The sequence below is a fragment of the Benincasa hispida genome, chromosome 4, assembly GCF_009727055.1.
Source record: "Benincasa hispida cultivar B227 chromosome 4, ASM972705v1, whole genome shotgun sequence".
Lineage (NCBI taxonomy): Eukaryota > Viridiplantae > Streptophyta > Magnoliopsida > Cucurbitales > Cucurbitaceae > Benincasa > Benincasa hispida.
In genome coordinates, this window is record NC_052352.1 from 33,452,791 (window position 1) to 33,477,762 (window position 24,972).

Here is a 24,972-nt window from a genome sequence, read left to right on the forward strand (position 1 = left end):
CTTTGTTGTTTGGCTGGAACAGAAAGTTACCTTTTGAATGGTCAATTGTGTCGACTGTCGAGTCTGAGGAGAGGTCTACTCATTGCTTCAAGATGTCATGTTGGTCTGATCTGTGAGATGCATCAGAAATTCCATCAGGGGAAGGTTGGATCATGACATGAATTATAGACGAGAAAATAAAGTACAACCGATCTTATGAGTCGTTAACCATTGGCAAAGGAATTAAAAAGAGAGAGAGAGAGAGAGAAAAGTGTTATCCAACATAACCACACACTTCAATATAAGCACATGTTTTTTTATTCAATATGTTCATAGTAGGAGGAGATAATTGACCATTGGTTAAATTACAAATTTGGTCTACATGATTTGGAGAATGTTAAAATTTAGTCCCCGTGATTTAAACCATTTGAATTTGTCCCTATTGTTTAAACGTTTGAATTTGTCCGATGGTTTGATAAAACCTCGTATGGAATATTTCTGAAGGTTTTATCCAACGTTAGGGATTATTTATATTATTTTATCAAACCATTTGGATGAAATTCTAACTTTTAAAATTAAAATGACTAAATTCTAACTTTCTCCAACTATGGACCAAAATCGTAATTAACCTTGTAATTTAACCTTGATTGTTCATCTAAGGGGATGTAACTACAGTGGAAAGTTCATTCTCTAAAAATTCTGAAACGCACGCACGTCGACATCCATATTAAAATCAAGTGGATTAGATTATTTACCTGAACGAAGGGCTGCAGAGGAGTCTTGATCCACCAGTTTAATGTTGTCTAATACTTGATCATTTGATGTGTTTGAAACAGGAGCAGCCGCTACTCTAGTACTGTTTCTCACTATTTTGGCCCTCCTAAAGAAGTGAAACAAGATTGCCAATATTGGAAAATAGATTGTCAAAGGAACAGTGATAAAAATGTGAAGAAATTTAAACGTACCTGACTGCATTTCGCTTCAAAGTGCTGCTGGTTTTCATCTTTGATATCCCTTTGAAAACCAAGTAAAAATTTCAGTGTGATCTATAATAAATTTGACTGAAATTGAGGAAAAGTAGATGCAGACCATGCTCACCTGATTTAAGAGCTAAATAAGTTGAAGAAGGTTTCTTATTCCCCCTCTCAGCTTTAATGGAAGCAATTACAGAATCAGCATTAGGACCCAGACCTTTTCTTCCCACTAGTCTCACTCCTAGCTTCTCACACAGGTAATTCAACCTCATTTCATCACCCCCTCGAACCTCTCGGAGTTCAAGGGCCTGTTGCCTCGACAACAGAGTATAAACATGAAGCTGTTGTTGTTGATTAAAGTGTGATTGAAGTTGTTGGAAAAGCAACTTATTTGTGTGCTGTTGATCTGAGTTTGAACCTTCATGGTTCTTCTTCTGAGGATCATTGAATGTCACCCTTAGAATGACTGTTGACTTAGGGTCAGCATTTTTTCGACCAAAAATTATAGAGAAGCTTCCAAATTCCAAATCTGGCTCTCGGAATAGATCTGCAAGAAGACAGGCACAAGAGTGTGCATTTTTGGAAGGGCCTCTATCTATCTTCAACCTCAAAGCTCGAGCATTGGCATAGTTTGCCATATTGGCTGCTTCTCTTAGCCCACTTAGAAAAGCTCCATGCATAGTTGCTGGATATCGTCTCGTAGTTGCCTCACCAGCAAAGAAGAGTCTTCCATCTCCCACATTTTCTGCTAGAATGTCATAGTCATCACCTGATGCGCCCACTGCAACATTTGAGTAAGAGCCCAGACTAAATGGATCGCTAGCCCATCTAGTACAGACTGTTTGAATAGGCTCTGGGACATCAATTCCTTGGGGTTCATAGATACCTGCATCTCTTTACGTTGAGAATCTTTTAACACCACAAAATTAACTAGGGCAATTATTCCAAAGATATATTAAAAACATTTCAGTAAAAACATACAATGAAGACAAATAACAACACTCAAAACACAATAACACTTTGAACGGGAGAAGAAAAGGACAGAAAGTTAGGGTTCTCCTGATCTTACTTTTCTAAAAGTTATGCAATGAGATATCTTGATTTCTTCTAAAAAGTTCCTTTCCCGCTAAATTTTTTCATCTAAAAAAAGACACTTCCCAAGTCAATTAATGCTATAAAAGAAGAATCGGTGAGAGAACATTAATTTCAATCTTGGATTTCAAAGATACAGTTCCTATGTGAACCTCCAAGGGCGCTGAAAAAGTCAAACTGCTTTTTTCATAGCTCAAAATTCCGTCCTCTTTAATCTTGCCCCTGGTCTTAAGAAATCTAAAATGTAACCAAGTAACGGGTAATCAAATTCTCAAGCAAAAAATGGTAGACAAACTAACTTTGTTGGGAAAAGTTCAAGTTCAAAGATTCCCTATAGAAAAAAATGGCATGAGCATAAATTATTACCCTTAAGAATTTCAATAACCCGAGTCACAGCATCTGTAGGGGGCATGCTCTCAAACTTATGTGCAGCTTCACCTGCAACTAAGGCTATCAACAGAGGACCACCTGCAACAGTTGCATAGTTGTAAAATAAAAAGAACTCTCCTCGACGACTTGGATCATCAGACAGGTGCCCAAAGGTGTCAAGATCCATTTCCCAAAACACACGAGGAAAAAGCATTGCAACCTTGTTCAACAGTCCAAAACCCAACCTCTTTATGCCGTCCAGCTTTCTCTGAGGCAATTCTGGAATAAACTTAATAGAACCACTCTTTAAAACACCAAGAGGTACGGTGCACAAAGCCATATCACCTTCAATGACCTGATTTCCAGCAATAACCTGCACACCGTGACCACTGTATCTAATAGTGTGCACTGTTTTCTCATATAAAATAGAAACATTTTCAGCCAACGCTTGAATCAACCTTCCATTGCCCCCAGCCAAGAAGCAATGATCCCCTCCCATGTCATACGGATCATCTTGGTCCCAGAATGCAAGTGAAAGCTTCGACAGCAAACCTGCATTTGCATATTCTAAATTAGCAAGATGCCAATTGAACAAGTTCATCTCTTCACTATTAACTGAATCCCCATGAGCCTGCCAAAACGTTTCCAGTGCTGCACCAAGAGAAACATCAACAGAGACCTCCCCCATTGACTGCCTGAGCATACTTGCCTTATCCAAAAGATGGTTAAATGCAGTTTCCACCTTCAAGTCCATATCAGGATCCACAGGCTTCCCATCCAGACTATAAAGTGGACACTTATCTCTAACCTTATGAAGAGAATAGCCTAATTGTCTAGCCATAATACCAAGTGGGTTTCCTAAAGTACCAGTCAAAACACTCCCACCTAAATCTGCAGCTGCACATACCCTGTTTCCACCCTCCATCTTCTTGGTATAAACCCGCCCACCTGCTCGCTTCCTGCCCTCCAGAACAGTCACTTTAAACCCAAAACGCATCAATTGCCTAGCAGCAGCAAGACCTGCCAGTCCCGCGCCGACCACAATTACACTAGGCTTAGATGGTTCGGCAGGAATTTTTTCTTTGATTGCAGGAGCAACCCCAAAATTAATATACCCATGTGAAACCAAATAATTATAGGCAGTGTCTAGTAAAGTATGACAATGAGTAGGTATAGAATCAATAAACATCTCCTTACTCACCCAACTCGACACATTTTCGCGCCACTTCGCAATAATGTGATTACGAATGATTATGTAGTTCACCTGTTCAATACCTCCGATAACAGAGACCACCCGAGCATCAATTTCATCCTCCGTTAAGTGATCAGCCGGAAATCCGGCCGTTAGCGCAAGCAAGGCCTCGGCAGTGGATTCTTTATTGATCACGATAATCTCATCAGCCACATCTGGGACATTGGCGCTAGAACTTTCAACGCCATTTCTGGCTGCCGGTACTGAAGCTGAAGAAGAGGAAGAGACGATGCCATTGTTGCCACTGAAACTTCCATTGGGAAAGGGAGGGAAATTAAACGACGTGACACTTCGCTGTGGTCTGCCTCTTCGCCGTTTCTTCGGAACTGGGAATGGAAAAAACTGGCTCGAATCTATCGTAGAGTCTTGATTTTGAGTGATACTCGTGTTGATCGTTGTATCGGAATTAGGGTTAATGTTGAGGCTGAAGTTCTCTTCCGGCAAAAAGAGAGTGAACGGAATCGGCGGGAACGAATCAAATAATTCGGAGCTCTGGTCCGGCAGATCCATGATTTTCCCGGCGATCGCGAGTCCGAGGAGCCGATAAACGGTCGTCGGAGGAGAGAAAATTAAGGGACGGTTTGTTTATTACCCGACGATGGGTGATTGGGGACTTACCCAGAGATCAAGTTTACAAAAATATCCCTCGGTTTTTTTGGGGGAAAAAATAATTTTATATCAACTTTTATTCAAATTAAACTGAAATATAATATTTATTTCCGTTTTTATCCCGCTTAATAAAATTAGGACAAATATCAACTTATATCCTCTAAAATATATCAATTATAGTTAAATGTATAATTGTTTATATTGTAGTTCAACCGATGTAGAGTTGGAAGATTTGTACCTCTAATATTAATATTATAAAACATGAAAAAAACCAACATTTCATTAAGTATTTACATTTATATTTATGTTAAATTACAAACTTTGGTCATTAAATTTTCATATTTACATTTAATAAGTCTTTAAACTTTCATTTTTTTAAGAAAAAAAACCTTCTAATTTTATATCTAATTGGTTGAACTCTCATCTTTGTGTTTAACAAGTCTCTTGACTTTAACAAATATAAATATAAATCTTTGTATCTGTAAATTTATACTTAATACATCATGTATATATTAATCATTTTTTTAAATTAATGAACCTATTAAACATAAAATCGAAGGAAATGTGATTGTTGGAACTTTTACTTCAGTGTCCAACAAATTGATTAATTTGTATAAAAATATAGAATAAAGCAGTGACCTAGCAAATAATAAAAAAAAAAAACATTAGCAATCAGAGTAAAAAAAAAAAAAAATAACTAAGTGTCAATATTTGTAAACGTCTATTACGCAAACTCACATACATTATGCAAAAAAAAAAAAAAATAACTAGATAAAAAAAAAACAGTTTATTTTATTAAAGAGTTCAAAATTTAACCCGACAAATCTATAATATAAACATTGGATTAAATACTATTTTGATCTTGTATTTTTTGTTTTGATTTGTTTTAGTCTCTGTATTTTAAAAATGTTTATTTTGATAATTGTATTTATAATTTTGGTTCATTTTAGTCGTCGAATTTTCAAAAAGTGTCCATTTTGATCCTTTAAAAATGGAAATCAAAGAACTAAAATGGTAAGTTTTTGAAAGCACAAGAATTAAAATGAACATTTTGAAAGCACAAGAACCAAAATAAATTAAAATTAAAAATATAGAGACCAAAATGAACATTTTAGAAATATAGAGACAACAAAAATAACTAAAATAAAGAATTAGTTTTTTTTAACACTAAACTAGTATTTAAACCATAAATATATTTCCATTGAATTATCGACTCAAAAATGAAAATGTAACTCATTTATGTTACTTAAATATACTATTGCTTTATTTATTAAGACCCATACTCAGACCGTAAATACCAATAACTATATATATAAATCACCAACTAATTCTTCCCGCTGGCCTCGTTGAAAATTTCTTGCTTGGACTTTAGGGCAAAATCGGCAGATCAACTCAATTTCTTTCTTCATCACCATTTTCTCACGTTCTGAGCAAAATCAGAGCACTAATTCAGCTCGCTTCTCTCGCTCATCAGCATTCCGTTAGAGCTCTGGACTCAGTTCATCTCCATCGCCGGTCGGCGAATCAAACCTCGGTGATAATCTGTAATCTCTCGTTTTCTTTCTTTTTTGGGCTGTACGTGTCAATTGTTACCCCTTTTTGGTCTATAAAGGCTGTTGGTTTCCAAAGCAAGCAACATTCGATTTCTTGTTGAATTATCTATCGTTCTCTCCGTTCCTCGTGATCTCATTTCTTCAGTCTTCTACGACAGTCAATGTCTTTTGTTTAAGGTTTGTTCTCTTGATCTATCTCAAGGTTTTTCGAATTAAGTTATGTTTAATGGCTGACGTTGATGGTTGCTGGTGATTTATCATTTTATTGGTATTTGAATCATGATTTCTGAGAATTCATGACGTGGGTCCGGTTTTCGGAGGGTGTAAACTTTTTTTAAAGGTTTTAGTTGCTGCAATCTGTTGTTATTTATGTTCCGAGCTCGCTGTAATGCGTGTAAATATAGGTCTCATTTTGCTATCAGTCCCTTCCTTGCTGTGGTCGTCTACTGTAGTCTGCTGTAACTTGGGAATTGGTGACATTTGATATCTAAAGTGGCCTATGCCCATCACGGTCCCCACACATTTGGTCGTCAAAAACTTTGTAGGATCTTTTCCATAAGTTTGAACCCATTACAAAAAATGCTTATGCTGAGGAAGTATTTATCCTCGTAGCTTCCTTAATTGGTTCAGGGTTTTACCCTTTGTGATTTTATTAAATGAAATCTGTTTCTCAAAATAAAGGAAGGGAGTTATTGCTTTCGTGCTGCATTTTGTTTATTTCCCGTAGAGTGCTTATGCTTCTCAAGGGGGAGAGGAAAAGGACGACATGCATTGAATTCATTTTAGGAATGTTATTAGTGAATAGCGTGTAGTTTTCCTTTAGTTTCTTGCTGTAGTAGATTGTTTTGCCCTTTGAGCTTGGTTTCAAGAATTAGTTGAAAGACTTGAGCTGCGCTTTAATGATTACCGGCTTGATATTCTCTAGGTAAAGGCTTGAAAAAGGGAGAACCCATAAAGAACGGAGGCAACATACAAAAATGGCCTTCAATCTAACATAATACCTAATGAGTAATTACAAAAAAGCTCAGTTGCCAACGCCTGTAGGGACATGTTGAAACTAAATATAGGACAAACCCTCTAAAAGTTTTATTGTTTCTTTCTCTCTAGAGCCCCTAAACAGTACGTGCCATAAAAACCTTGCTTTCTCACGGTTGATGAAAAGGAGGATGGAGAATGAACTCCTTAGTCATCTCTTTGCAACCTCTATGTGTGGCCAAACTAATACCGAATCTCAAAAAAAAAAAAAAAAAAGATTCCAAACTGCATAAGAAGTTTCACAAGCCCAAAGAATTTGATCTAGATCGTTTGTCAGTTTCCTGCAAAGAATGCAACATAACGACACCATCATGTTGGTCATCCTCCTCGAGATGCTATCCAAGGCATTAATTCTTCCATGGAGAACCTACCAGACAAAAAACTAAACCTTCCTATAATTCTCACTTTCCACGATGAGGCAAAGACCACTCTAGGGAGATGGGTTCACTAAACAGAGAAGAAATGCTTTACACTAGAACCCTTCAGAAGGACTAGGGTTCTAGGTATAGATATCCCTTCTCCCTGGGCTACAACGAAACTCCCCTAGCACCAGTAGAAGATTGATAATATCCAACATTTCCCTGTCGGACAAGTCTCTAGTGTTAGAAATGTTATTTGTGAATACTGTGCTGTTTGACTTTAGTTTGTTGCTATAATAGATTATTTTGCCCATTCAGCCTTGGTTTCGAGAATCGGTTGGATGACTTAAGTTGCGCTCTAACAGTTACTTGCTTGCTCCTTTTTAGGTAAGGCTCAAAATGGGAATTTTTGATGGCTTGCCAGTCCCTCCCGAGAAAGCTGTGAGTCTTCTTTTAGACACTCATTTTCATGCAGTCTTGTGGTGTGTTATATGAGTTATGGTTCTTCATTCCTTCCATACATTATTATAATTGTCCATCAATTTTATATTTTATATTTTGTCATGTTCGAAAGGAAAAGTTCTTTAATGTGATTTGTTAATACATGATCACATTACTGTGCGGAAGGATATTTGGAGGTTTACATTTGTGTTTAGAGTAATAGCTTGTAGCAGTTTCCATTTTCCTTCTGTACAGCAGGAAAGGTTCATTGATTAACAGTTTGACTCTTATTCATGATATTTGTATTACTTGGGATGCTTATTATATTCACACATCATAAATTTCTGTATTTGTATGATATGTTTGACTTCTAGTGATGGCTTTTGGAACTTCGTCAGCATTCTTCATATTGGTGCTCCTGCTGTATGTATGCCAATTTGGGAGCCTTATTTGTAATCCCCTTGGCTTTTGGGGATATTTTGTTGCCTCTTTTTGTACAACTCCATTTTTTTATGAATACACCTGATTTCGTAACAAACAAAACAAGTGAAAACTAAAACCTGCTGTGCATGTTGTGTGTGTGTCTCTCTCGTCATTCATTATGGACTTTTTTTTGTTGTGGGGGGCGGGGGGTTGTTGAGAAGCACCACTGAATTGTGACAAAGAAAGGGTTCATGGGCAATATTTCTTCTTCTTCTTCTTCTTTGCTTTTTTTGTTGCTTTTTTTGTTTTTGCTTTGTTGTGGGACTTTTGGCTTGGGAGGAATAGTGGGATTTTTCATGGGTTTGAGTGGTCTGGAGAAGATCTTGGGGATGCGATCAGGTTTAACATTTAGTGAATTTGGAAACATAAACATTATCAAGATTGCATACCTAACATGCCCTACCCAACTGATGAAGGAATTTTCCTACTTATCCTTATATTGAAATTATTTTTTCCCCTAGAAGTGATCAATGACGCTTGAGCCCAGTTTTGTTAAATATCAAATATCGATATTAACACTTTTCTAGAGGCCATGTACTAGCTATCTTGATATCTGGGTATTTTTGTTAAATGCAGTATTTGAAGGATGAACTTTTGAGAGTCGATGAGAGTTGGGCTGCTGCACGGTTTGATTCGCTTCCTCATGTTGTTCATATTCTGACGTCAAAAGATCGTGAAGGGGAAGCACAAGTTTTAAAGGAGCAGAGTGATGTTATTGAGGAAGTTGTGGATGAAGTGGTGCATGCTTTTCATGGTGGTTTCAACAAAGCCATTCAAAATTACTCCCAGGTTTATTATTATTGTCATTATTTTTGCCTATGTGCACACTTTTACTCCCTGATTACGGATTCAAATCTTCTCTTATCCTTCCAATTAGTCGTTATTTTTGGGTCATATTTTCTTTGGTTGAACCCATTGGCAGCATTGAGATTTTCTTGGTTCAATAGTATCTCGTTTCAATATATCTGTAGTGTTGTTGTAGGAATCTCTATAATTCGTAAACAACGCTTCAGAAGTTTTTTTCCCACTACAAAACTTATTTTTTAAATTGATTTTTCACCAGATATTGCGTTTATTTAGTGAATCTGCCGAAAGTATAGCAGTTTTGAAGGTTGATTTAGCCGATACAAAAAAAAGTTTCAGTGCCCGCAGTAAACAGTTGCATCAGCTTTGGTATCGTTCAGTTACATTGCGTCACATAATATCCCTTCTAGATCAAATTGAGGGCATTGCTAAGGTATGGCCTCTTAATTTTTTGGTTCTAACTCTTTACATTACCAACAAATGGTTATCTGAAATCTGTAAATTGTTGAAATTTGATTTTCGAATGGGTTCGTATGTCATAATGTTCTATTTTATGATCGATGCAGTTTACTTCTTAAAATTGTAGTAGTGAAAAGCTCTTTTGAGTACAACCACAGACCTCTTATAGCTAGTGCCCGTACAATCACAAAAAGACCCTGACCATTGATCCATTCAATCCACTTTGAGTGAAAACCCACTAATGAGAGTATTCTTTCATGAACATCCCAGTTTACTCGATCAGAGGCCTTTTCCATATCAATTTTAAGAATCCAGCCCTTTTTTTCTTTGCTCAGTAATCTTCTACTGCTTCGTTTGCTACAAGGATCGGGTCTAAAATCTGTCCTCCTCCAATGAAAGCACTTTGAGTGTCCGAGATTAAGGATGGCATCGCCTTTTTCAGCCTCTCAGATTGGACTTTGGTAATTATTTTGTAGGGAGCCGTGGTTAGATTTATGGGTCTAAAGTCTGAGACATACAGAGTCTCTTCCTGTTTAGGGTTGAGGCATATAAAATGCTCCTTGATACAAGCATTTAGTTTACTATTTAGATGGAATCCCTCGAACATTGATTACTAAGGCTGGTAGCTAGTCATTTTTGTGTAATTGTCGGACTTGATATAAATTATTCCAGCTTAGACAAACAAGACAGTACTTAGAATTAGGTTTTCCTTTTCCAACAAATGACAAATAATGGAAAAAAAATAATAATACATTGACCTTGACCTACATCAACACGATTCAGCATTTAGTCCTGCTTGAATTGCATGCCATACTGACCTGACCTTAAGCTTAAACAGATGGATTATGATAAACTCTAATTATATCAATACTTCAACACTCCTCATTACTTGTGGGCTTGAAAAGTTGTAGAAGGCTCAACAAGTGGAAATCAATAGTAATTGAGAGGAAATGACATTAAGGGGGTTCTAGAACCTCTTTTTCTAATACCGTATTAAATCATCAATCAACCCAAAATCTTGTTCTGATACTACGTTAAATCACCAATCAACCCAAAATCTTGTTATGATACTACGTTAAATCACCAAACAACCCAAAATCATATTACGATATCATGTCAAATCATCAAGCAACCTAAAAGCTTGTTCTAATACCATGTTAAATCATCCCACCCAAAATCTTAAGTTGTGGATTATGGATAAATTTTTTTATATCAATACCTCATCATATACATACCTCCATAATTATGTATATCCATTATCCCCATAGATTATTGTTGATCTATTTAATAACTAAGAAATATGACTAAGGGTGTGTTTGAAATACATTTTCAAGTGTTTAATTTAAAAAATAAGTCATTTTGGAAAAAATTGGAGTGTTTGTCAAATGGGTCTTGTATAAGGCCAGCACACTGTTGGATTGAGCTCAAGTTCACTTCTTTTACGTTTCGTTTTCATAGTACCAACAAATGCTCTACTTAGAAAAAAAAAGAGAATTGATTTCACAGCTCCTCTTTGCCCCCTATGACGTCTAGTTCTATTCTAGTAAGGCTTTTATTTACGAGGTTCTGAATACTTCATTTCTGACTTAATGGATGCACTAATGGATGAGGGGTAGCGTGGGCAATTCCTGAATATCAAGAGAACGTTGATCAATATTCAGGAAGAGATCGAGGATCCTGATCTTTGTCAACACAAGACTCGTTCAAGTGTATTTTAATAAGGATTTATCAAAAGTGTTTAAATAAAAATGAGTTTTTTTAAAAACACTTTTTTCTCAAGTCAATCCGAACGGATCCTAAATGGAGCTAAACTTGACCAAAAAAAGGAAAAAAAAAAATGAAGCAATTGATGAAGAAGACATGTACACATTGGACAGAGGGTGCGTGCACCACAATGAAGCATCGTGAACAACCCAAAATAAAGATACAAAGAGATTACAAAAATGCTTTTTGTTACATAAAAGGCAATGGTGGGGCACTGCAAATTTCTTTCATTTGAACCACAAAGAAACTTTGAAATAATCACCAGAAGTTATCATATTGCAATATCTAATATGATCTTCTATTTTGTTTTCTAATCCCTAAAGAAAGAGCTAAATGACTTTGATTACTCGGACTCTGCCTTTAACATCGAAACCTTTAAGAAAATGAAAGAACAAATGTTCTCACTTTTCTTGAAGATTGTGTTTCTCAACTTTTCAAGGCCTCATGGAAGGTGAGGTACCTAATGACTATATCCGATGTTGACTGACTCTTCTATGAAAAACGGGGTTCAATTTTAGTAGAGAACTTTTTTCATTCATTCTGAATAGTTGTAGTTGGCATAATATTCATCTGAAACATATCTCAGGTTCCGGGGCGAATTGAAAAACTGATTGCAGAAAAGCAATTTTATGCTGCAGTTCAACTACATGTTCAATCTGCGTTAATGCTTGAGCGCGAAGGGCTTCAAACAGTAAGTTTATTAAGAAAACTTTAATTGCCCAACAGGAATGTTTATATTCATCAGTTGCTTTCTAGTGTGGCTATTGCTGTGTTTCGTATGGAGAGATTGGAGAAATGAAGAGGGATAGAGGGAAAAGGGAAGGAGAGTGTGGGTAAACAGAGTTAGTTTCCATCTCTTTATGAGAGGTGAAATGGGTTAGGGGCTATTATCATGATTTGAAAATCTGAACCTAGGATTTAATAGAGCATGCTCATTTCTTCCATCCCCTGTAGGCCCTTTTTCAATTTAATGCTCCAGAAGTCTCTCATCTGGTTCCTCTTCACATATAGTTGTCATTTCTAGTATTTTAAGGATGATTAGCTTGTTCTATCGTGGATGCATTGTGATGACACCCGTTCTCATATAGGTTGGTGCTCTTCAAGATGTGCGGTCGGAGTTGACTAAATTACGGGGAGTTATTTTTTATAAAGTTTTGGAGGATTTGCATGCCCATCTTTATAATAAGGGTGATTACAGGTAATTGATTTCATATCATTCTTTTGTTGCTGGTTTGACGTCAACTTGCATCTGTATTTTTATGAATTATGATGGAGTTACTGGTCATTTATACTTACTTCAGTTGTTGGTTGTGGTTCACGTTATTATTTTTAAATGCCATTTTGATGTATATTACTATTAGGGGCATAATTATGAATTTAATCTGAAAGAGATGAAAATGAAAAATATGTTATAATTCAAATATCGTTTGGTTCTTGAATTTTATCTCTGGTTATTATTAAGTCAAGAACTTCTGAATATTTGAATTCAGTCTCTTGTTTTTGATTAAATGCTCAAACTAGTTCTTGATTAAACTCCTTAGTTGGATTTAGAAGTTGTTTACCCTTGGATATATTTGGATATTTCAATCAAACAATGAAATTGTTTCATATAAAAAAAAAGGGTGAAATTATGTCCGCCATAAATTAACGAAGTTTCTTTTTCTTTTCTGGATATGAAGCATTTGACAAAGTGACTTCTTATCTTTCGAAGGAAGAAAAAAGAAAAGAAAAGAAAAGTTGTAGGCAAGCAAATCCTCTTTGCACCTTTTTTAAGTCTTTCAGCCACTTGCTCGAAATCAAAATATGCTGTTGTGTAATTACATATTGCCTATTATATTTGGTTTTTTTTATGCTACAAATCTAATACTTTTCTGCAGTTCAGCAGCCTCAATCATGCAGGAAAGGGACGATGAAGTACCAACTGCTGAAGCTGTTGCTTTGTCTCTGAATAGCTCACAATCTCTGTCTCGAAGAACCAGGTCGCAGAGAGGTGACGGTCAATTTGGCATTCATGTAGATGGATCATTTAGAACAGGTTCTGTTGATGATGGGTAAGAGTTTTCACAACTTTCTTCAAGTTTTCTTTCTCCTTCCTCTTCTCGTATGCTCTTCCCCTAGTCTCAATAGAGGTTTCTATGATTTATTTGTTCATTTTGTAAATTTGGTATTTTTTCTGTGTTCTTGATTTAGCCTGACTTGTGAAAAATTACATTTTTTTTTTAATAAATAAATAATAAGAAACCTGCTGTATGGAGTTACAAATATATAAAAGAAAGAGAGAAACAGGAAAAACAACCTAAGGGATGGGGGAAGAGAGATTCCCTACCCGTCAAAAAAAGCTACTTGCAAAAGGCCCAATCAATTTTACTGTTGTCATTGATTTCTTGAGCTTGAACAGTTTGCTTGAGGTTATCATTGTTTAGTACATTGTAGTATTTATAGTCAGTTTGTTCTAGTAGGCTACACTATTATCATATTCATGAAAAGTTACACTATATCACTGGGAGGGGGCTCACATGGAGGGAGGAGAGATGACCAGAAAACCAATGAGCTATTAAAAAAATCTCATTGGGTTACATTATTAGTGAGATCCTTCTAAAAACTTTTTGATGTTGATTTGAAAACTATATCTCCTTCAATCTAGGCAAGGGCCTTCTTACACAGAATCACGTGCAAAGACTGCTCTCTTGTTTACCCCAAGAGCATACGACCTATCCTTCAATCTAGAGCTTTCTTACACAGTATCATTTATTAATATTTTTCGGATTGTAAAATTACATTATATTAACAGATATCATTAATATGTGACCCAACCGTTATGATTGACCTGCTGTTGACCTTGAGGAAATTATGCTGTTTTCATTATTGTTGTCTTCCCTTGTATCCAGGTCATCTTTTGATGGCCACGAGGAAGCTAGTACTTTGGAATTAAATGACGAAGCTGTTTCAGACGGTCAGTCAACTTTTTCAAGGGTCAATGGTGGAGATAGTGGGTTAAAAGAGGCGAAACTGGCTGCACGTCAATTGCCAACATGGCTTTCAAATTCCATTCCAGATGAATTTCTAGTAAGAAATATTTCTTATCTTCTCATTTGAAAAAAAAAATCAGAGAATTTTTGTAGTCTTACAGTTTGATCCTTTAACTTTTCCCTTGACTTTGTGGCTCAGTTTCTATTATATTTTGGATTTAGGAAACAATAAAGAAGCTTGATGCTCCGCTTCATGTGAAGTATTTGCAGACCATGATTGAATGTCTGTGCATGCTTGGCAAAGTTGCTGCTGCGGGTGCAATCATATGGTTTGTTTCTTGTCTAATCTTTTTCTGCCAAACATTGGGGTTGCATAAAGGCTCTCCAATTTTTCAAAGGACACTTAAGTTTTAACTCAAAAAAAGACAATAACATCATTAGGGGTGGGCTGACATATATGCTTTTTTTCTCTAAAAGTTGTGATATAATTCCAGAGAATCTTATTACAGTAAAAGATGTTTTAGATCTATCATTTAGGTGAATGTTCATTTTGCTCTTTTTTAAGGTTCCAGTTTTTTAGAATCTTAATCTTGTAGATATTGCTTCTACTCTATTTCTTCGAGGAGTATTCTTACTCTTTTCTCGGCACTTTTGTTCGTAATTATTGCTTTATTTCTCTCAAATGATCCAATCTATCATATCCAGAAAAACACTAAATCTATATTTGTTTCATCTGAATTTATTTGATCTATTAACTTCTTTAAGGTTTTCTTATATGACAGCCAAAGATTACGACCAACTATTCATGAGATAATAACTTCCAGAATCAAAGCTTATGCAGAACAAAGAAATTCTTCAAGGTTAGGCTTTGGTCAGGCTGTTCGATCCGGGACTGCTGCTCATTTTACGAAGGAACAGTTAGAAAGTTTCCATGTACCAAAACTTAAGTGCCAGAATGGGATTTCACTGGCTGGGACGTTGATTGCAGTAAGCCCCGTCTCTCCTGTGATGGCTCCTATGGGGAAAGCACAGACTTCTGCAAGAGATCTTCTTGATTCTGTTTTGGAAACTGTTGTTCGTGTATTTGGTCAGAAAACATTTTTCATATATACTTTGATAAGAATATTTTTTGTATATCCTTCTCCCTGAAATGCTGAGTGTTAATTGCCAATGGTAATCATACAGAGAATCATGTTGTTGTTGGGGAGCTTCTGGAAGCAAAAGTTTTGCGGCAAGCAGATATGAATACACCGAAGTCAATGCCAACTGATGATAATTGGAATACGGACTCTGAAGCTTCTCAAGTTACTGGAGGTTATACTATAGGCTTTGCCTTGACAGTTTTGCAGGTAATCATGTAGCTTCACTCTCTCTCTCTCCTCTCTCCTCTCTCTCTCTTCTTCTTCTTCTTCTTCTTCTTCTTCTTCTTCTTCTTCTTTCTTCTTCTCTAAAAAAAATTAAATTATAAATTAAGGAACATAGACATTTTATTAAGAAAGACATTTCATTAAGAAAAAGAAAAGGCCAAAGCCAAAACAACCTTAATGGACAAAGGGACGAGAATGACCCTTCTCCAAAAGAGTAAATGGTTCAAACTAGAAGCCTCCTATGTTGACGGTGCAAGTGAAGTAATTACAAAGGAACTTGTGTTGAGCACTTCAATGCTGGCCATGAATTGTGTAAGATCACATAGTTGTTATATTTTCACACATGTACTTTGCTTCCCTTAGGGAACCCTTAACTTTGGAGGGTCATGAAGCACATGTAGTTGGGTGTTGATATCTCTACAAAAAACTTGGTATCTAAAATTTATGTACTCTTGATATCTTCGGCTATGAAACAGAGTGAATGTCAGCAACTCATTTGTGAGATTCTGCGAGCAACTCCTGAGGCAGCATCAGCTGATGCTGCTGTACAAACAGCCAGGCTTGCGAGCAAGGCACCCTCCAAAGAAAAGAGGCATGTATTTAGTTGATCTTCTTTATCATTCTTGAGCATATTTTGGAATCCTTTTTTACCTTCATTTGGTTATCTTTTCATACTTCATCTTCATGTAACCTTTGGCACGTTAAGCTTCTTTATCAACCTTCAGCATATTTTTTTTTTTTGCTTCTTTCTTCTTTATTGTTGTTTTTCTAAATTTTTCGTGCCTTTTTGCTCTGGTCCTCTGGATTTATAATAATGTCTGGACTCTGAAGGTAGCTTCAGATATGTAATTTCTTGAAATGTTCTTGCCTACAATACAGGCAATATATAAAGGCAGTGGTACTGTTTGCTCCTTTACTCTTTGGTTTTGATGCCGTCAAGATTGGATTTGGTGTGAACATGAAGTTTAGCAGTAGATCTTCTTAATAATCCACGTGCCCCAAAATTTCTCCCCTAAATAATTAAAGGACAATCAACAAATATTGATTTTAAATTGGTGATCTTTCTTGTAACCTGCCTATAGGTGCTTGGAGTCTTAATCTACCTATTTCATTTATCAATGAAATTGTTTCTCTTCTAAATAATAACAACAACAACAACAACAACAAATATTGATTTTTCTATTCCAAATGTCTATGGTAATTCTGTTCATTCTTTAGTCTATAAAATATTCATATTTCTAGTGTATGAGAATAGTATGATACTAAAATTCCTCACGTTTATGCTTTTACTTTTCTTGAATTTTTATTGCAAAAATGCATTTTCATGCAAATGAACTGCAGGGATGGGGCAGAGGATGGTCTCACCTTCGCTTTTCGTTTCACAGATGCTACGATATCTGTTCCTAACCAAGGTGGGTATAGATATTAGTACATGCAAAATAAGAAATTTTCATTTCCCTTAAACCAAGAAGCGATGGATCTGTTTGGAGTCAGTTTCAACAACCATTACTCTGACCAAAATCGTGAAATGAACTATAAAAATTAATGAATTCCATTCCTTCAAGTGTTCTTAATTGATTATGTTGCTGTCAGAATGGTTAATAACGACCTTGTGCTCTGAACCTGGATACTCTAACTCAGTTCTATACCTTCTATAGATATTCATTCAATGCAATTGTTATTATAATGTTCTGTTGTGTATGTGTTTTTCACTCCTTCCACTTCTCTGTTAGTCAGCATATCTAAATATTTTTCCATTTTGTTTAATTATCATAAAGGCGTGGATCTCATTCGGCATGGATGGAGTAGGAAAGTTCCCAATGTATCACAAGAAGGCTATGGATCTGCGGCTGTCTTGCCTGAACAGGGATTTTATTTGGCGGCCGCCATATACCGGCCAGTTCTTCAGGTTTCTGACTGTTATTTATACAGATGATAAAATATGAACGAACGAGTCGATATTGGTTTCTATCCTGACATTTTGATATCTTCCCCAGTTCACGGATAAAGTTGCTAAAATGCTTCCCGAAAAGTACTCACAGCTGGGGTAAGGATTAAAAGCTAGAAAAATATAATAGTGTGTTTGTATCTAGACACTACTTTAAAAGGATCTCCACTCGAAATGGTTAATGATTCATTGCATAGTTCTTATTCTTCTATTCTGCATCTGGGAAATTATGAGGGAGACGGCCTAGTTAAACGATGATATGCTTTGATGATCAGCTAATATTAAAATAAGTTGCATAAGCATTGTTTGAAAATTTCCCTTATATTATTTACCTGCGTTAATTATAGAAAGAAAGTATATGTATATGATAGTGAAAATATATTATTTACATTTATCTGAAGAATTTAGTATTTGTATTTGGTATTTGGTTATTCCAAATGCATTATCCTTAGAATGGCCTTATTGTTGATTTTTATTTTTGTTTATTATTTTTTAAATTTTGCATTATTATTGATTTCAGTAATTTGATTCCTGAAATTACAGGAATGATGGATTACTTTCTTTTTTGGACAATTTTGTGAAGGACCACTTTTTGCCAACTATGTTTGTGGACTACCGAAAAAGTGTGCAACAAGCTATTTCAAGCAAGTTCTCTCACCTCTCAGCCTCTCCTTCTAAAAACTATTGGAGAATTGCAACCTGAATACATTTTCTTACAATACAAAACCTCAAAAAATTAGCCCCCATATAGTTATAAATTTTCTTAAAATAAGCATATTACTAACGTAAGCAGAAATTGAGGCATAGAGTGAAGTTGTAGAGGTTTATCCAAGCAATTTCCGTTCAGTGCAGGTTCGGGTAAATATGGAGTTCCAATGAGTTATAGTGACACAAAACTGAATTGTGCTGACCATGAAAATAATATCCTGAAAAGGCAATTCTCAGCTTTCTCCATCTACCCATTTAATTAAATATGGTGTAATAATATTTGCGATAGTAGACGTGTTTCTATTGGGCATAAAATGAGTAGATCAAATAGAGTTGTATGGTTTGTAACTTTGTAAAAGAAGAAAGAATCTTGCCTGTATACTCAGTCTGATACTTGATCAAAGACTTGTCGGTTGTTTGTGCCTTATGGGCTATGACGTTTCTAGTGAACTATATTTCTAAATTTAAGAACTCTTCATAGGTCCGGCTGCATTTCGCCCAAGGGCTCATACTGCTGTGATTTATAATTCATCCGTTGAGAGGGGTCGACCCGTCTTACAAGGACTACTGGCTATTGATTTCCTTGAGCGAGAGGCAAGTCAATATTTCTTCACTGGATAAGCTGGCTTTCCTCCTTTGCAATTATAATTCACCTTTTTGTACTTTATAGTTTGATATTCTGCATTGATGTTTGGCCTAAAAATTTCTAGGTTATTGGTTGGGCTCAAGCCATGCCCAAGTTTTCTTGCGACCTTGTGAAGTATGTGCAAACATTCCTCGAGCGAACATATGAAAGGTGTCGAACATCGTATATGGAGGCATGTGCTTTTGTTCCTTTTCTACATTCCTCTTTCTTCGGTTGGCATATACTTTATACTCATGCTATCCTTCTAATTTCAGTTTTCCTTATTGGTTGTTGAGTTTATTTTCTTCTTGCTTATTCTTCGTTGGGTTTGAAGTTTTAAACCATGAAGAATTCATACTTTGATTAATGTTACTCATTTTCTCATATAAACTCAAAACAATAGAAGAACCCCTTGTTGAATTTATTCTATAATTACCCTGTAGCATGTTTCTTTTCTTGAATCACCTTGTACTCAAGAGTTGTTGTTTTAATTCCAGGCAGTTCTTGAAAAACAGAGCTATATGCTTATTGGGAGACACGATATTGACAAATTACTGCGACTTGATCCAGCTAGTGCTTGTTTATCAAATCTCAGTAGCCCATCAGACCTAGAAAATAGTACTTCTGATGCTGAAACTGCTGAAATTGAATTAGAGCTCTCCAATTTATTATTGAACTTACCGCCAATTAAGCAGGTTTGGAAATAATATGCCCGTTATCACAACTAAGTACATTGGTTTAGCCTTCAAATTTTTAAGTTCATAGTCTGTCCTTTCCCTTCAAGAGAGAACATAAAAGTTTGAATGTAGCTTAAATGTTTTGTTAACTATTCTTTTTAGGAGTATCTAATCCGTGATGATCACAAACTAATTTTGCTGGCATCTCTTAGTGATTCACTGGAATTTGTTGCAGACTCTATTGACAAGTAAGTTCCCTAATTTGCTTGTCCACTAATTTTTATTTTCTTCTTCTTTTGTTTTTTCTATTGTTGGTAAACTTCAACTGATTCAAATTCAGGCTCGAATGATTTAGAAGTTGCTCATTGAAGTATCACGTAGAGGACCTATTCCTCTGTTCCAACGAAAGAGTTGGGGAGTGTCAGATTTTGCAGATCCGAGTGGCTTGTATATGTCATTCTCTTTGCTTGTTTTGTAGCAATCTTTGAGAATGACATCATCATTGGAGCTTGTGCATCAGAATCTTTTTGTAGAACCTTCGATATATTAACACAAATTAATTTAAATTTGTTGCTCGGTATAATTTATTACTTAAGTGATACCTTCAAGAAAGTAGGGACACAAACATTAGAAGTTCCGTTATACTTAAATCTAACACAGAAGAAAGAGAAATTGCCGTATTTTCTTGTAGACTGACGTAAGAATTTGAGAAAATACATACCAATGAAGAGATCTTGGATAATGGGCTAAAGAATTTAAAGAATTCAACTCTTAGGGTTAAATTTATAGGATTTAAATCCTGAAAAAAATCTCATTGACGGTTCTGAAGTCCTACACCCACCTTACAGGGCTGTGCGAAGATTTCTAACATTTTGTTAGCGAAGTGTCCTGTTAATAGCTGATCTAACTTATGTCAAAACTAGTAAATTTAATAAAATAAATCAGCTTAATAGTTAATATTAAAAGGGGGAAAAACTTACTTCAAGCTTCCCCTTCACAAAACTTAACTCATCCCCAGAGCTACATATGTATAGAAAACTGATTTGCGGTGTAAGATTCTTGGAGATCTGCAACATCAAATGTAGGATTGATGTTTAAGTAAATCTGAAAGCTGTGCAACATTTGCCCCTATTTTCTTTTGTATTTTTCTTATGGTCCAACACGTTTGTTCTTCAACTTATTAAATGTTCCTGTGATATATTTAAGTGAATCATGGCCTAGTCTCTTCAGCAAAAGTGTTCAACCTGTTGTGTGCATTCTATTAGGAATAGATTTCATTTTGAGAGAGTTGAAAAGGTTCTATCTCATTACAAGCTTCTATTTATCTATATTTGCCAAGATAGCTCTTTGGACAGAGATTCTTATTTTTCCTCTTTCTGGATGGAAGTTTTTGTATGGGATGAAACAATTCTTTAATTTCCATTTAAACAGATTTATTTATTTCTTATAAAAACGTTTGATGGAAGTTTCTTGTTTGCAAAGTGGAGCCCCATTTTTAGGTTGAAATATTTTTGGCGCATTTTTAATATGAATTTGATGACAGTATCCAGTCCTAAATGAACAGGTTTTTGTTTGCATACAGGTTAGGACAGACAACTTTAAGACCACCATATCAAGCAGAAGTTAACGGCAGGCACCATCATGCCCGAACAAACAGTGCACTTACTCGGGATCTGGCATCATTTTCAGAGGAGTATAGGAAATTATCTATCGACTGCCTCAAGGTTTTGCGTATTGAGATGCAACTAGAGACACTTTTCCATTTACAGGTTGAAATTTGTGGATTGCCAAGGGTTGTGGAGTTTGCTTGATTGGTAAAGGAAACAATTTTTTAATAGTAGTATTGAAACAGGAAATGACAACTAGGGATTTTATGGAGAACCAAGATGCAGAAGAGCCAGATGACTTCATTATTTCCCTCACTGCACAGGTAAGTTAGATGATTAGATATAGGATAGTAAGTGTCAGTTTAAATTGAACTGATTATATAATTTCATAATGAAGCTTTTGGTCAATACTAATTAAACTCTTGGGATGTTTAAGATCTTCTTGCTACTGTCACATTAGAAAAGCTGTATATGATGAAAATGATGAGCACTTTTAGTCATCGAAAATAGTAGATTCTAGATTTTCTTAATTGAATGAGAATAATTTCAAAAATGAATTTTTCACCAAAGTATCAGATTATAAACTCACATAGTCTCCTGAAACCCAAACCGCAGTGTTTATATTAGGCTGAGAGTGCGAGGGAAAATCGCCTTTTTATTGACAATATGTTTTTCCATTTAGATTCTTTTGATCTTTTCCTTCTAATCAAATCACGTAAAAAAAATCTTTTTCTTTTTTAATTCTCTTTCAGTAGCGATGGTTAAAACAGATTTGATTAGTTTGGTTTTTATTTTTTTGTTCCAATTTGTTTTATTTTTGGAAGGTGGTGGAATTATAACATGGGGAATGAATGCTTGAGGATGAGTAGGTAATGTTGTAAAGATAATGGATGAGTTCATTTTTGTAGCCATTTCGTATGGAAAGAATTCTAGAGATTCCCTCGGAGTTTTCCGATGTTCAAATTATATTGATGCCCGGGCATCAAAATCTACACAAATCTAAGGATTTTACAAAGCCTGGAGGTTGCTTGGTTTTTTAGGATACCCTTGCTGTCTGAATTAATTTTTAGAATTTTAGCCTTCAACTGTCAAAATACGTCTCTCTATCGACTGAATACATGGAAGAGATAATCCATAATTTATTTTGTCGCTACCTAGTTTTATTTATGTTCAGTGTTAAGACATTCATACCATTTCCTGAAAGTAATATCACTGGGAGGAACTCATTTAAAAAGTTCACTTTATTGTCCTTTGTAATTTTGATTTTTCTTATTTTGTTTCCTTGTATTTAGAGCATCAGCCTATTTTCATTTCTTCAATCAAAAGTTCCGTATCCGTTTCAAAAAGAAAAAGTTCACATTTTTTTTCCTTACCTACAGATAACACGTAGGGATGAGGAAATGGCGCCTTTTGTTTCAGGACTGAGGCGGAATTACATATTTGGAGGAATCAGTGGTATTGCAGCAAATGCATTTATCAAGGTTCACATCTTTTTCATACCTCCAGATTCTTTGGGAGTTTTCATTAGCTAACTTTTTGGATTTTAGCTTTTATTTAAATTTCCTCAGTTGGACCCTCTCACTGATAAGATTGCATGTTTAGGCGGTAGCTGACATTAAATCTATCAATCTCTTTGGCGTTCAGCAGATATGTCGGAATTCAATCGCACTTGAACAGGTACAGCATATAAATTGCATCGGTTCTGGAAAGAGTGAAGTAGCCTGAAAATAATTCGTGTTTGTCAATGGTTTGACTCACGTCGTAAAGAATGTTCTCTTCTCTAGACATTTAATCTCAACAGAACATTGCATTAATCACAGCTAAAGAAGCAGTACCACTAATATACTGGAGGATTAATAAGCTGAAAAGTTGCAATGTCTTTTAACTACATGGTGGCTGGATGGTTGATTCTTTCCGCTTTACTTTTTTAATATCACTAATTGGTGCATAAACTTATGAAGTGTTACGAAGTTCTGTTTCTACCAAAAAGTTTCCCTGTTAGCTTGACTTGGTTATAAAAGCCGATCTATGGCACTTCCATCAGTAACTGTAATTCCTCTTAATGGAAATGTAAAAATAATCTTTAGTTGGATTATATTCGGTTAATCTCAAGGCCATGGGTAGAAATAGATATAACAGGGTCGTACAGAACTACATTGTGAAAATGCTATACAGCTATAATCAATCTTATTTTATAACTTACAGGCGTTGGCAGCAATTCCTTCAGTTAATAGCGAGGTGGTACAGCAGAGATTAGATCGTGTGCGTACTTACTATGAATTATTGAACATGCCATTTGAGGTAAGTAGTTTGATTTAGTTTTAAAATCTAGGTTAAATTGTAAGTTATTTATCCTTTTAGTCTCCAAATTCTCAAAAGTGTCTGATAGGTTCTCGATAAGTTCAAAACTTTTAAAAATTAAGATCCTGTTTGGTAATCGTTTGGTTTTTGGTTTTTTGTTTTTGAAAATTAAGCTTATAGATATTACTTCCACCTTCAAATTCTTTATTGTTATTTACATTTTACCATTGGTTTAAAAAACCAAGCCAAATTTTGAAAACTAAGAAAAGTAGTTTTTTAAAAACTTGTTTTTGTTTTTGGAATTTGGCTAAGAAATTATACTTAAGAAAGATTGCAAATCATTATAAGAAAAGGGAAGAGGAAATAGGTTTAATTTTCAAAAACCAAAAATAAAAAATGAAATGGTTACCAGATCTATCGGGTTTAATTTTAGATGTTATTTGTTTTGGCCTCATTTGGTAACTATTTGATTTTTTTGTTTTTAAAAATTAAGCCTATAAATATCACTTTCATCCATTAGTCTATATGTTTTGTTTAGATTTTAGGAGTGTTTTCAAATTCAAAGCCAAAATTTAAAAACTGAGCCCCATTTGGTAACCATTTTATTTTTTGGTCTTTAGTTTTTAAAATTTAAGCCTACAAACACCTCTTACACCTCTAGATTTCTTGTTTTGTTATCTATTTATACCTACTTTTTTTAAAACAAAGCCAAATTTTGAAAACTAAAAAAGTAGTTTCTAAAAACTTGTTTTTGTTTGTAGAATTTGTTTTAAAATTCTACTATTGTGCTTAAGAAAGATGCAAACTATTGTAGGAAAATAGAAGAAAATAAGCTTAATTTTCAAAACCAAGAACAAAAATAAAATGGTTACCAAACGGGGCCTAAAAAAAATAATTTTCGATAACTTGTTTTTGTTTTTGAAAATGGGCTAAGAATTCATGTTTATATAGGAAATATGAAAACCATAAGAATAATTACTTTTCCTGCAGGCCTTGCTTGCCTTTATCATGGAGCACGAGCATTTGTTCACTGCAGCAGAGTGAGTTTAACAGTCCACATTCTCTGCTTAATTAGGATGATCGTATAGAACTACTAATCCTAAACAATGGATGTGTTCTCTTGACAGATATGCCAATCTTCTCAAGGTTCAAGTTCCAGGAAGGGAGATCCCACCCGATGCACAAGACCGTGTATCCGAGATCTTATCCCGTTAGGTTTCGTGCCACTCGTGTATCCGAGATCTTATCCCGTTAACTCCTCAAATGCTCTGGATGGCCATGTGATTTGCCAAATTTCAGGGATATCAGTTCAAAATGTCAAGCATATTGCTCGGTAGTTGTTGAAGTGAAGCTGAATGGCAACCTTCAATGGAAGTTGCTAGCTATTCCACGGTTTCATCATATGCGGTAAATTTTATCACTTCAGTTGTGGTGGTGTTTTAAATCCTTGTGTAGAATCAATTTTGGTTCTTTTTTCAGTTTGTTGATGCCTCTTCAGTTACTTCAATTCAGGTTGGTGAGAATTGTTAAATTTTTCATGTACATGTAATGTAGAAACATTTTACTTGTATAAAATTATATTATTATTATTATTTTT

The 24,972-nt window shown here is 35.2% G+C and overlaps 2 protein-coding genes across 4 annotated transcripts; one reads left to right on the forward strand and one right to left on the reverse strand.

Annotated features, from left to right (window-relative positions):
- On the reverse strand, positions 1-4,308 carry LOC120075729 (protein FLOWERING LOCUS D). Its single transcript, XM_039029364.1, has 5 exons — positions 2,412-4,308; positions 1,078-1,839; positions 945-993; positions 735-859; positions 1-110 (listed from the first exon to the last, which is right to left on the reverse strand). The coding sequence occupies exons 1-5, from the start codon at positions 4,174-4,176 to the stop codon at positions 88-90; spliced, it is 2,724 nt and encodes a 907-aa protein (XP_038885292.1). The 5' UTR covers positions 4,177-4,308; the 3' UTR covers positions 1-87.
- A 1,296-nt stretch (positions 4,309-5,604) lies between these two features.
- LOC120075461 (exocyst complex component SEC8) lies at positions 5,605-24,964 on the forward strand. 3 transcript variants are annotated; one of them, XM_039028873.1, is made up of 27 exons: positions 5,605-5,809; positions 7,610-7,663; positions 8,723-8,935; positions 9,210-9,383; positions 11,760-11,864; positions 12,262-12,371; positions 13,051-13,224; positions 14,062-14,239; positions 14,365-14,471; positions 14,925-15,229; positions 15,328-15,491; positions 15,986-16,101; positions 16,851-16,921; positions 17,288-17,418; positions 17,507-17,556; positions 18,001-18,101; positions 18,647-18,759; positions 18,876-18,983; positions 19,288-19,485; positions 19,630-19,715; positions 21,050-21,236; positions 21,320-21,397; positions 22,454-22,555; positions 22,677-22,751; positions 23,280-23,375; positions 24,366-24,415; positions 24,503-24,964. In XM_039028873.1, exons 2-27 carry the CDS (start codon positions 7,622-7,624, stop codon positions 24,588-24,590), a joined length of 3,222 nt encoding a protein of 1,073 aa, XP_038884801.1. In that variant the 5' UTR covers positions 5,605-5,809; positions 7,610-7,621; the 3' UTR covers positions 24,591-24,964. The 3 variants fall into 3 exon arrangements, with proteins under 3 accessions (XP_038884801.1, XP_038884800.1, XP_038884802.1); XM_039028872.1 differs by having other exon boundaries at positions 5,606-6,005; XM_039028874.1 differs by lacking the exons at positions 5,605-5,809; positions 7,610-7,663; positions 8,723-8,935; positions 9,210-9,383 and having other exon boundaries at positions 13,056-13,224.
- Positions 24,965-24,972: the final 8 nt, after the last annotated feature.